The sequence below is a fragment of the Engraulis encrasicolus genome, chromosome 11 (genome assembly GCF_034702125.1).
Source record: "Engraulis encrasicolus isolate BLACKSEA-1 chromosome 11, IST_EnEncr_1.0, whole genome shotgun sequence".
NCBI classification, from domain to species: Eukaryota; Metazoa; Chordata; class Actinopteri; order Clupeiformes; family Engraulidae; genus Engraulis; species Engraulis encrasicolus.
The window spans coordinates 54,564,393-54,576,162 of record NC_085867.1 but is presented as its reverse complement, the minus strand read 5'-3'; the positions used below and the strand labels follow the sequence as shown (position 1 = coordinate 54,576,162).

General features: G+C 46.3%; 1 protein-coding gene across 1 annotated transcript in view; it reads right to left on the bottom strand.

Annotated features, from left to right (window-relative positions):
- The window catches only part of ppp1cc (protein phosphatase 1, catalytic subunit, gamma isozyme), a 39,753-nt gene that overhangs the window by 24,849 nt on the left and 3,134 nt on the right, over positions 1 to 11,770 (bottom strand). Inside the window, exon 2 of the mRNA XM_063211013.1 lies at positions 1,019 to 1,150. Within this exon, the coding sequence (XP_063067083.1) occupies positions 1,019 to 1,150 (132 nt within the window). The remainder of the gene's footprint in view (positions 1 to 1,018; positions 1,151 to 11,770) is intronic.

Below are 11,770 nucleotides of genomic sequence, written 5' to 3'. Positions count from 1 at the left end.
TTGCTAGTCTGTTTGTGAGGGAACGTCATGCAGCTGGTGGTCAAGAATGAGGGGGCATAACAATGACAGACTCCCACAGACGCCATGCTGACACACACACATCCACACCACAATACACAAGGCTGCTGTAACGCCTGTTGAGCCATTCTCAACTCCTGTTCCGTGTCGTCACTTTGCGATTCGTCATCTCTCAATACCTCAGTTCTTCGGCTGAAAAGCTCATCCTTCTGTCAACCAGAGCGGGGGTGCATGTTGGTATAAGTGTGGGTGTTTGTCATAGAGTGTGGCCAGAAACCACATCATCAGTACGGGACATCTTATTAGAGGAGAACTAGTTCTTTAGATACAGCTTCGCCTCAATTCTTTGACTGAAAAGCTCAGCTTTCAGTCAACTGAAGTGTGGGTGGATGTTAATACGAGTGTGGGTGTTTGTCAGAGTGTGGGCAGAAAGCACCACATCCTCGGTACAGAATCTCTTATTAGAGGGGAACTATAGTTCTTTGGCTACAGCAATGCGAGAGTAATGGCAGGCTGTTCACGTTGTCGTGTTACGCATCCTGCACTTAATCCATCATGCAGACAGAGGGCTAACCAAGCTATCTTCAAATCAGTGGGTCTGTGCTAACAGCGTTTAACCTTCATTGTATCTGATGGTCAGCCTTTACTAGCATTTTTGTTCCATGGATTCATCAGCCTTTTGTTGGCATAAAGATCTGCACATCATCAGAGCGAACAACACACAGAAGGCCAGCTTTGTCAATCTAGAGACCTTCCGCAGCAACATGGACTATTTGAGGTGTTTGTGAGTACTAAATGGCGCACTGAGGTCATAAACAGGCAAGGCCTCTGCGTGTTGTGTTTTGCTTCTCATCCTGGAGGTAACATTAAACGTATGTAAAGCCTTGTCTGTGTGTGTGTGTGTGTGTGTGTGTGTGTGTGTGTGTGTGTGTGTGTGTGTGTGTGTGTGTGTGTGTGTGTGTGTGTGTGTGTGTGTGTGTCCACTGTGTTTATCACTCACCGCAGATCTTGAGGGGAGCCTCCAGCTCCAGCAGGATGGGCTGACTGAGGAAGATCTCGCGAGACTTCAGGCACAGGCCACGGATCTCATTCTCCTGCAGCTGCACATTCTTACCTGGCTTGGAACCCCGCACTGCAGAGAGAGAGAGAGAGAGAGAGAGAGAGAGAGAGAGAGAGAGAGAGAGAGAGAGAGAGAGAGAGAGAGAGAGAGAGAGAGAGAGAGAGCAAGAAAGAAAGAAAGAAAGAACGACAGAAAAAAGACAGAAGGAAAGACAGAAGGAAAGACAGAAAGAAAGACAGAAAGAAAGAAAAAAATGTGATTAAAATTATTACAAGTCCATATTGATCAATATGAGTTTCCGTTCCAGAGTCACCCCTTTCACATCAAATGACATAGAAAGAGAGACACAAACACAACACAGAGAGAGAGGGAGCAGGAGACTGAATGAGATTAAGACAACAGGACACACGCGCTCCATTGTCAGACACAAATGCATCTCTAACTTTATCAGAGCCTGACCCACATTCCAAACTGGGACTTAACTGGAGAGGGACACTGAGATCTAAAGGAGAGGACACAGTTAGCCGACAGAAGCCTCATCAGGCCCCTAATCACCGCTTCCCAAACAGACCCTGGATTCTACAGAATCGCAAAAAGAGGGCGAGCACACACAAGCATCCTAGCCTTATCTTTATGAGGACCTTCCTTGCATGCCATAATAAAACAATTACATAATGCTAACCTATGCCCCATCCAATCCCTTAGCCTGTCAATAAAGAAAAGGTTTTGCCACTTTAACAACAAAATCACCTAAGAAAAATACAGTTTATAGCTGTGAGGACCATGATGTCCACAGAAGTCACTTTTCTTCTAGTTCTCTTAGTTGTGAAGACATTTGGTCCTCACAAGAATACCATCACACCCACACAGCCTCCTAACAGCACACCTACCCACACACACCTACACACACACACACCTACACACACACTCATCCGCCATGTGCCAGCATGATGTGTTCTGGCTCTCCATCCATTTTTTCCTGGCGGTAAACAACACACCCTTCTTTCGCAGGGTACAGAGCAACCCAAAACATCCTGATGATGATCACAGTTGCGGATATAAGGGATAAACGCACCACCTGCCACTCGGCAGTAGACTTTTTTTTATTTTGCCATGATTTTTTTGTTTTGGCTTTTTATAGGTGCCCATATTTCTCTGTCCTCCTGTGTGCTATTTTTAGCCTCTGGATGCTGTGGCACTGTGGGGAGATAAGGGAAGAACAGAGCATCTCCAAAACAAAACAAAGCAAAAAAAAACTGCTTACTGTTGGCACCTTTTGGGAGAGTAGGCGCTCAAGTGTGAGTGAGTGCACATAAATGCCCCAGGGTCCCAGAGAAAGCAATAAGGAAAAATTGTGATGCCATTTCTGCTCTCCCAGGCCATATAACATCACTAGGCCTAGAAAAAATAATGTTTTGGTTCCGGTTGCCGACCGACCCTATCATTTTTTGTGCGACCCAAATTTTTTTTTTTGAGTTTTTGGAATCCTCAAAAAATATATCGATGTTGTGTGGACGGTTGTTCATATAGACAAGACACAACACGTTTCTTCATTCCCATAACTCGCCACCTCTCACTTTCTACCTGCCTGCAAGTTACTGAATTTGCATCGCATGACTATCCACATAGGAGAAACACACACGCGCGCGCCATAAGGGCCGCCGGCTTGATATTTGAAAACTCCAAATGTCACTGCAGAGTTGCGCACCTATTCGGTCACGTTGTAGGCTAATTATTATGCTACAACATGCTAATTGGTAGTCGTTGAAGCTCGTAAGTTTTAAACAACTTGCCTCATAGCGTTCTTGCAGACTAATAGCCTACGATGTAGGATAGTTTGGGAACCTGGCGAAAATGCCTGTCAAATAATAAGTCAGTAGCCTTACCTCACGACACTGACACGCCTGACCACCCGCCTCGAAATGCAACACACAGACAACATTATGAGTATCCACGATTTTTGAATGTATTGATATTGTCTCGTCGTGTTAGAAAAGGGCTTCCATTCAGTTGCGCTGCATGTTCGACGAGATGCAATTATATATATATCAATACCTTGTAAAATAAGTTAATATGAGAGAAGGATGCTTTGCCCAAGTTTTCCTTCATTCTTTCATTTACCACAAGGCTTGGTTAACCAAGAAGTCCGTTGACCTGAGCCCGTTATTTTCTCGCTCTCTCTCTCTGCGTGTCCCTCCACCATTGCACAGGAGCAGCCTGTCACTGTCTGACTCTCCGCACGTTCTCCAAATAATGGAATAGAAATGAACGATGATGTCGCCACAAATACGACTGTTCGATGAAGACCTAGGACTACTACAGTTTCATACAATGATGATTTAATGACAATGACGATGTTATCCCTCGATCAGCCTTCATTAAAACATTCTTATTATATGGTTGTGACGTCATCTGTCGAATGCTCCATTCATTTCAACGGGGCTCCCCAACGTTCGGACGTCTGTTATTTTTCGATAACGGACGGGTTGGTCTATAACAGACCGCTGTCAATGGCAACAAGACTTTTCACTGCTAAAGCGACTTTTCAACAAGACTCTAATCAGCTGCTGTGATAGACAGCACACGTTGTCCTGGCTACCGCTGTCAATGGCAACAAGACGTTCACTGCTAAAGCCACTGGCTTGTATACAAGTCAGTGGCTAAAGCGAATGTTTCATATCACTCCGCAGGGGGTCCGGTCTTTTGTCACTCTAATCAGCTGCTGTGATAGACAACACCTGTTGTCCTGGCTAGCCTAGCTGTTGCCTAGCGGTGTTCCACAACGGCACTGTTTTGTTTTGCGCAGCAACAATCTTAACATTAAATAGGTCTAAAGAAATGGCCCCGCATGTGTGAATCATTTAAGTATATCCATATAATAAGCGGGTTAACTTTCTGCGAGTCGGTCGCTTTGTGGAATAGCAGCACTTCAGAGAGAACAAGACCCCTCCGCTCCGCGTCGGGGTCTAAAAATTCTCTCTGTCGTGCTGCTATTCCACGGTAGCGACCTTCTCGCCGAACGTTAACCCTTACATATCGCCTCAGGTGTCTCCTCGCGTAAAACAAAAAAGTGAGTAAATAGAATGTTTGCAAGCCAGAACCTTCATCCCAATGAAAATATGGTCTACAACGGATGATGGAAAGGAATCAAAAAAGTAAACGGGACATAGGTCTAAAGGAGTTAAAATAGCAGTGTCAGGCAACTGACAGCTGGACAAGTTTTGCCAGAAACGGTATCCTCATTTCGGTGACGGTCAGTATTGGCTCATTAATGCTTATTGTAGGCTATTTCATTGTAGGAAGCTATAGCAGGCCTCACTCCACTATCGTCCTTGGCATTGTTCCAACAACGTTTATGACGAAATCTGGCGCATATGGGGGGTTGCGGGTGTCGGACATTAAAAAAAAATGAAGAAAAAAAAAGTTGAAAGAAAAAAAAAAAACCAGACTGACCCATGACCAAAGCTGACAACCAACCGGAACCAAACTTTTAATTTTCTTAGGCCCTATCCAGCCATCCACCTTAAAAGGAGCACTTCTGCCAATTTCAATATGCTGTTGTATTGGGTCAAGGCTACCCTCGACTTGTCAGTTACCAGTGATGCTGCATTTCTTGGCTCAGCCTTTTTCGAGATATGAGCTATTCTAACGGGGGCAGCTTTTGTTTACGGGTCATTTCACGTGAAATCAGACACTTTGGGACCCGACCGACCCGGATTTCAATCATACTTGGTGTGCCTTTTCAGTAGCAAGGTAGCACCCCAGAACTGCATTGGTTTGAATCTGACACTAATATTAAGGGAGAAACAGACTAGGAAAGGTTCACATGTGAGGGTAGGACACTATACATTCAGCCTTGAATATATCAGTCAGTGTTAGTCACAAAAAGATGCCTGTGGTGTTGTTTGAAAGCTCTTTTCTGGCTCTACATATTACACAATCACCTTGGAATACAACTACTCTCAGAATATGAATTATGATAAATTGAAAAATTAAAAATTGAATATCTAAAAAACTCATATTTTAATATGGCCAGTTCCTTGTCCAAACGTAGCCGGCAATGTCATGAGCAGCACCTAAAATGCTGGTGTTCGGTTTGTTATTCATTTCAGAGAGAATTTGACTCACAAATATGGCGTCATACAGACCACTTACTAATAATATGGTAATACCATAGTAGCATCACATGACAAAACAAAAACAAAACAAAAATGGTCAGTGTCCATGGTCCCAGGTTTCAGAAACTAAGGCAGATGTCCATCTATACACACCAAATGATGATATGTGAATGTTTGAACATTCCTTCTCTGTGTACCTGTGCCATCTTCCCTTTACCGTACTTTAAAGAGATAATCAATGGCTACACTCTCATTTTGTACTCTACCAGTGCATTTGAAGCAACAGCTGTGTCTTTTGTAGATAATGTATAAGTACGTCCCGCTGCAGTTACAGGTTCCACTACCAGAAGCACATCCTGATGATCCATGACAAGTCTATCTGGTCTGAAGGGAAAAGTGAAGGATGGAGATGGCCCATGAGGATGCAGGAAGTTCAGTTTCACGTCTCCAGTGCTCGGCATACATTCCTCAGCACACAACTGCATGTTGAAATAGGCTGAAGTTACCCTTTAAGCATTCATCTATCCCCTGTTCTGTACCCTCTGCCCTGCACTGGTCCCATAGCTCTGCTGGGGGACCTCATGGGGGCTGGGGGGTGACTAAGCTGCACGACTTCCTCTGAAGATGGTGAAAAATTCAACACGCAGAGCTTGTAATGCACCACGGCAGCCAGCGAGACCCACTTTGCCCGCCCGGCCGCCTCGCAACAGCGCAGAAGTAGGTTAGCATCTCTGAGAGAAGAGAGGCAGAGGAGAGGCAGAGGAGAAGAGAGGAGCGGAGCAGCAGAGCAGAGGGGAAGAGAGACAAGAAGAAGGGAAGGGCGCACACGCACGCACGCACGCACACACACCTCGAGACGGAAGGAAAGGATTTGGAGCGCCTTCCCCCAAGCAAAAACAGGCAGGAAAAGGTGTACATTGACAGCAGAGGTAGAGGATAAAAAAATAAATCCATCCCAGACTCAAGAAAAGCTGAGGGCAAAGACTGAGCAACAAATGCAAAGCCTTTCCATCTGCCCCCTCCCTACCATATGAACAGGAGAAGGAGGCCAGGAGGACAGGCGTGCACACACACACAGCTGATCATGTGAAAGGCAGGCAGAGGGCCGGGACATAGTATACTAGGGCAAAGGGGCCCTGTGGCGAAGGGGAGTAGTTGAGTTGCTGCCCCACCAGGACTTGAACCCACACCCTCTGGGACAGCAAACTGGGGATGATGTGAAAGGCAGCCAGAGGAACATATACTGGGGCAAAGGGGCCCTGTAGCGCTTGCAAAGTAAATACTGCAGTGTTAATTCAACACTTGGAGAGCAAGACCTACACTGCAAGTGTTAATCAATCCTCTGTGTTGAATCAACACTGAAACATTTACTGTGCGCTCCTGCTGCTCCAATACTAGAGCAAAGGGGCCCTTTAGCTCCCGCTCTCCCTGGGGAGGTGAGCCGAGGAGGAGGAAGAGGAGGAGGAGTTGAAGGTGATTGGCAGTGTGTGAAGGCCGTGACCTACTTCTGCCACCCAAGACTCAGGACGGGAGATGAGCGCTGCAAGGCCTCCGAAGCTTCCACCGCCGTGCCCTAATGGCAGAATCAGAACCGGCAGCAGTGAAAGCAAGTTTCTGCAGTCGGGCAGGCCACAGGCCGGAAAAAAACATTTCCCCAAAGCATGGCTTTTGCATTAGTCCAGAGATAGCAAAGATGACACCACACACACACACACACACACACACACACACACACACACACACACACACACACACACACACACACACACACACACACACACACACACACACACACACACACGAATGAACAAGCACGCACACACACACAAAAACTTTTTCACATTAGCAGCTGACACATTGTGACTTTCTAATACCCTCGTAATGACTAGTTGTTCTGAAACAGCTTGGCTAGTGCATGTTTCAGAGAAGAGGGGGACGATGATAAACACACTCTAGTCAGTCTGTTGGATGGATCAAGTCCCACGTCATACGCCCCCCCAACCCCAAGTAAAACTCTACATCCATCCAAGTAGTGTCTGGTGGTGGTACTTTCCACTTTACTTGCACACACTTGAACGCACTGTTAGTCACAGCCTGGGCACTCAGCTATGTGTGTGTGCGTGTGTTGTGTGTGAAGATTTTGGAAGTAGCCAACTCAGCCCCCACTGCGACAGCGAAATGAGCAACCAGCAGCAGCATCGAGCAACTCAGCTCACAACCCACCCCCCCCCCCCCCCATCCCCACCCCCCCCCATGGGCCTGCGTGCCTGGCTTGCCTACCCGCCTCGGGTCTATTTATACCCCAACATGCGGGCGGTGGTGATGGGGCTCGACAGCTCAGATACAGCAGCTGGCTCTCTCTCCTCCAAGGTTAGGATTATACCATCACGCAAATGACTTTTTAGATTTTTGGAAATGCACAATGGGCGCTTCGCTGGTGGATTATAAGGCAGGGAGATGGGAAATTACCGGCCCGGATGATGAGAGCACAAAGAAATAAACCTTGCTCATTAGAAATCCCAATGACTTATCATGGACAGCACAGCAGCACAGCCTTGCTAATCATATTAGGTCTCAAGGGTGGGGACATGGTGAACGCCACACACACACATCATTTACAAACACTTTTGATCTTCTACACACACACGCACACACACACTGAAAATGATAAGAAACTATCGGCTTCAACGGTGCACCCATCTCTGATGAGCCACATTTAAGCATACATGATACGAGTTTGCATTTATTTTACTACACTATGTACAAGGCTACAGTTTTATTGCAGCAACCTTTGACACGAGTGTTGAGTAAAGCTGGAATAACATAAGCTCCTGTCTACCACGGGGACTGACAATAATGACCCACGTCCTTATCATAAAGTGCACTGATAACGTGTGAAGTGAACCAGGCAGGGCCACATGGTACAACACACTTGCATTGCCGAATGAATCTCTCACTGGCCAAGGAAAGAGCTCAGGAGGAAACAGCTGCATGAGCTACCCACATTAACACAGCTCTGTGTGTGTGTGTGTGTGTGTGTGTGTGTGTGTGTGTGTGTGTGTGTGTGTGTGTGTGTGTGTGTGTGTGTGTGTGTGTGTGTGTGTGTGTGTGTGTGTGTGTTCCTGTCATTTGAGCACATATGGGGTATAAATGTTCCCACCAAGATTGAAAAGATATACAAAAGAAGTGATTGGTGGGACCAATTAATGGTGTTCACCAATTCTACCTTTATTGGTAATTGTGTTCAATCTTAAAATGCAAAACCATTGTTTACCAGGTTAGTTAGGGATGGGTTTGGCAAGGGCATAGCCCTGATCAGCCTTTGTTAGTTTCATTTTAATGGGAGTGCCCCATAAGTAGGTCCATAGGTTAGTGGTTGGGGTTGGTGATGAGTCGTAGCATTTCTGAAGCGCTTCTCATACTGAAGATTCAAGTGCTTGCAATCTCTCTCCCTCTGCTCCCCAGCTCTGGGGCGATCCCGTTCCAGGAATGGCTGGCACATTCCACACCTCCCCTCTTCTTGAAAACTGGTTGGGCAAGTGAGCACATGAACTGTCAGACGTGCGCTTGTGTGCAAACACACAGTGAGGGAAGAGGCATGTGGCGCGCGCACACACACACACACACACACACACACACACACACACACACACACACACACACACACACACACACACACACACACACACACACACACGTGTGTGTCATCTGTCTGTGGGCCAAAAACAACACTCAGCTTTCCACTTCACCTCAGTTTTCCTCTGGCCCCTCCCTTCCCACAGCTGCACCACAACAACCAACCGCATGCTGCCCTTAGCTCTCCATGAAAGCGACTCAAGAACATGGCCTTGAGGCACCGTTCTCTTGGGGTAAACTAATAGTCCCCTGGAGGAAGTTACTGTATCACACCCAACTGAGCCACTGGTGTATTGAGCAACATGAGGCATCCATCTTCAGAAGTTCCCCACAGGGTGCACTACAGTGCCCAACATTTTCTGCATCCCTCTACACCAGGAGTGGGGAAGCTTTTTCAATCGAGGGGCCACTTCAAATTCCTCCAAGGGCTGTAAAGTCCAGTGTTTCCCATACATTGAGGAAACTATGGCGGCCCGCCATAGTTTAAATTTGGCCGCCATAGTTTCCGAAAATGTAAAAAAAAAAAAAATTTAAAAAATAAAAAAAAATAAAAAAATTTTTTTTTTTTTTTTTTACGATTTCCGTTTTTGTTAAAAACGATTTGAATTACGATTTCCTTCGCATTTTCCTCCTGGAGTAAATACATCCTGTAGAGAAAACTACAACTGCTTGAAAGTTGTAGTTAACTTGGGTTTGGGAGCAATAAAAAAAACTTCAGAGAAGAGACAGTTGGGATGAGTTTACTAACACTCCCCAGGGTTTGTTTTACAGTTGTAATGAGTTAGGTGACAGGCCTTCATTGACACGGCAGAGGAGACATTGAGCTGTATATAGAAATGAATGTGAATATAGACGTAAATGTGTAATATGTTGTTCAGCCCTTTCAATGGGAGGAATTTTGAAAAACTGGCCCTGTGACCAGTACCCCTCATGTAGAATGTGTACGCCTGTGTGTGTGTGGGGAAAAGGCTTAGCCTACCCTCTTAGACCCTTTTTGTCTATGTGTTAACAATTTTACAGTAGTCTTAAATTCTTATCTCTGCTCCTATTTTGTGTTATTATTTTTTTTCATTACATAGACCCCTGCATGAGGGACGAATGAAACTGTGTTGTAAACAGAAATTATTCACTGTACTGCATTTTTTTAAAAAATATATAAATGTACTACACCCCCCCACCCCCCCAAAAAAAAGGCCCGCGTGAAAAGATCCCCCCCCGGAAAAAAAAATCCCGGCTGCCCCCATAGTTTCCAAAATTTCTGTGGGAAACACTGAAGTCCCACAAAGGCTGTACTATGAACACAAACCAGGATTTACCTCTGAACATTTGGCCTATATTGAAGGCAAACACCTTTAAAACCGCAACCGTAAAACTGTAAACGGCCCTCGAGACAGGTTCCCCACCCCTGCTCTACACAGTCATTAGATGCTCAGTGTCACCTACGTGTATGGGTTCACTCACTGACTATATTCATCTGAAGGCTAGTTATGACCCATCAACTCACACTTGCTGCCAGGAATGGAAAAGCTCACCGTCTGAGCTGTTGTCCATACACTGAATTAAATCCAATACTACTTCACCTCCTGTCTAGTTGTTAGTAACAGACTCACTCACTGTCATAAGACTGTATGCTGACCGTCCGCCCCATCCCATCCCTCTTCCTGTGTAGGTGTTACCTATGGACTCACTCCCTGCCAACTCTCTTTCTCACAGAGTCGTTGTTAGCCAAGGACTCCCTGTGGCTGCCAATGCTAACTCACTTCCTGACTCCTCTCAAGTCAGCTCCTCCTTCTCACCGCTGTCAAATATTTACTGTGCTGCACCAAGTGCTAGTTGTTGCTATGCCGTGTGGAACTAGAACCCCTCTTCCACCGCCATGGCGTACGTGATTCCACTGAAGTGAGCGACCCAGCCTAAGTTTGTCCGCATTGGGTAGAAGAGTGTGTGTGTGTGTGTGTGTGTGTGTGTGTGTGTGTGTGTGTGTGTGTGTGTGTGTGTGTGTGTGTGTGTGTGTGTGTGTGTGTGTGTGTGTGTGTGTTGCTGGTGCTTATGTAATATGCACCCCTCTGATGCAGCAGGCAATCCTCAGCGGTCTAGCCTGCTTTTATCACAGCAGGAGTTGCTGAAGTAAATGGGTCCCTTTAAAAAAAAAGTCCTGACAGGGAGTGTCTCGCTGGGAGTGTGCGTGTGTGTGCAAGGTTAGAGTGTGTCCATGCCTAATGTGTGAGTGTGTATGTGACTACATTCTGAGTAAACACACATCTCCGTACCTCAAAAGAGTCACTCTGACTTTGGACTGAAGAGTCATCGCCTGACAAACAAAGGAAAGCACAGCACGTCTTCAAACACGCTCCTAAGTCATCATTAACCTGAGCCAAAATGATGAGGTAACCCCTCGTGAAACTCTCCAGCAGCCAAGGTGAGGTGAGGCGTGCTGGATAACCTGGCGTAACACCAGAGAGGACAATCACACTGACGTAACCCCTCTGTTGAAGATGTCCTGCAAGGTGGACCATCTCATCAACACCAGAAAGGACTGTCAGAGTTAATGGTGAATATAAAGGTGGGATGCGCAAAAGTTAAAAGCAAGTAAATATGCATTCCTTTTGCAGATCACCTTTTGCCGACTGCCGATCACGCAATTTTTGGCAATATTGGCCGGTCATGATTGATTGGTGCATGTCCACAGTAAGGTAGCAACAGGGATGAGCAGTCAGCCAAAGGCCTTTGTGTGAGCCTCTCCCTTTTGTTGTTGTTGTTGTTGTAGTAGTTAGTCCATGGCTGCCAGCAGGACCTCCCACTGCCCTCTCCACCTCTTAAATCCCATATTCCCCAGCCCTCAGGACACTGTGCCGCACACGACGTCCCTGCAGCCAAACATGGATAATCCACGTGCCGGCTTGGCACGTCCTGCCCTCACCCTCCTGCTAAGTAAGTA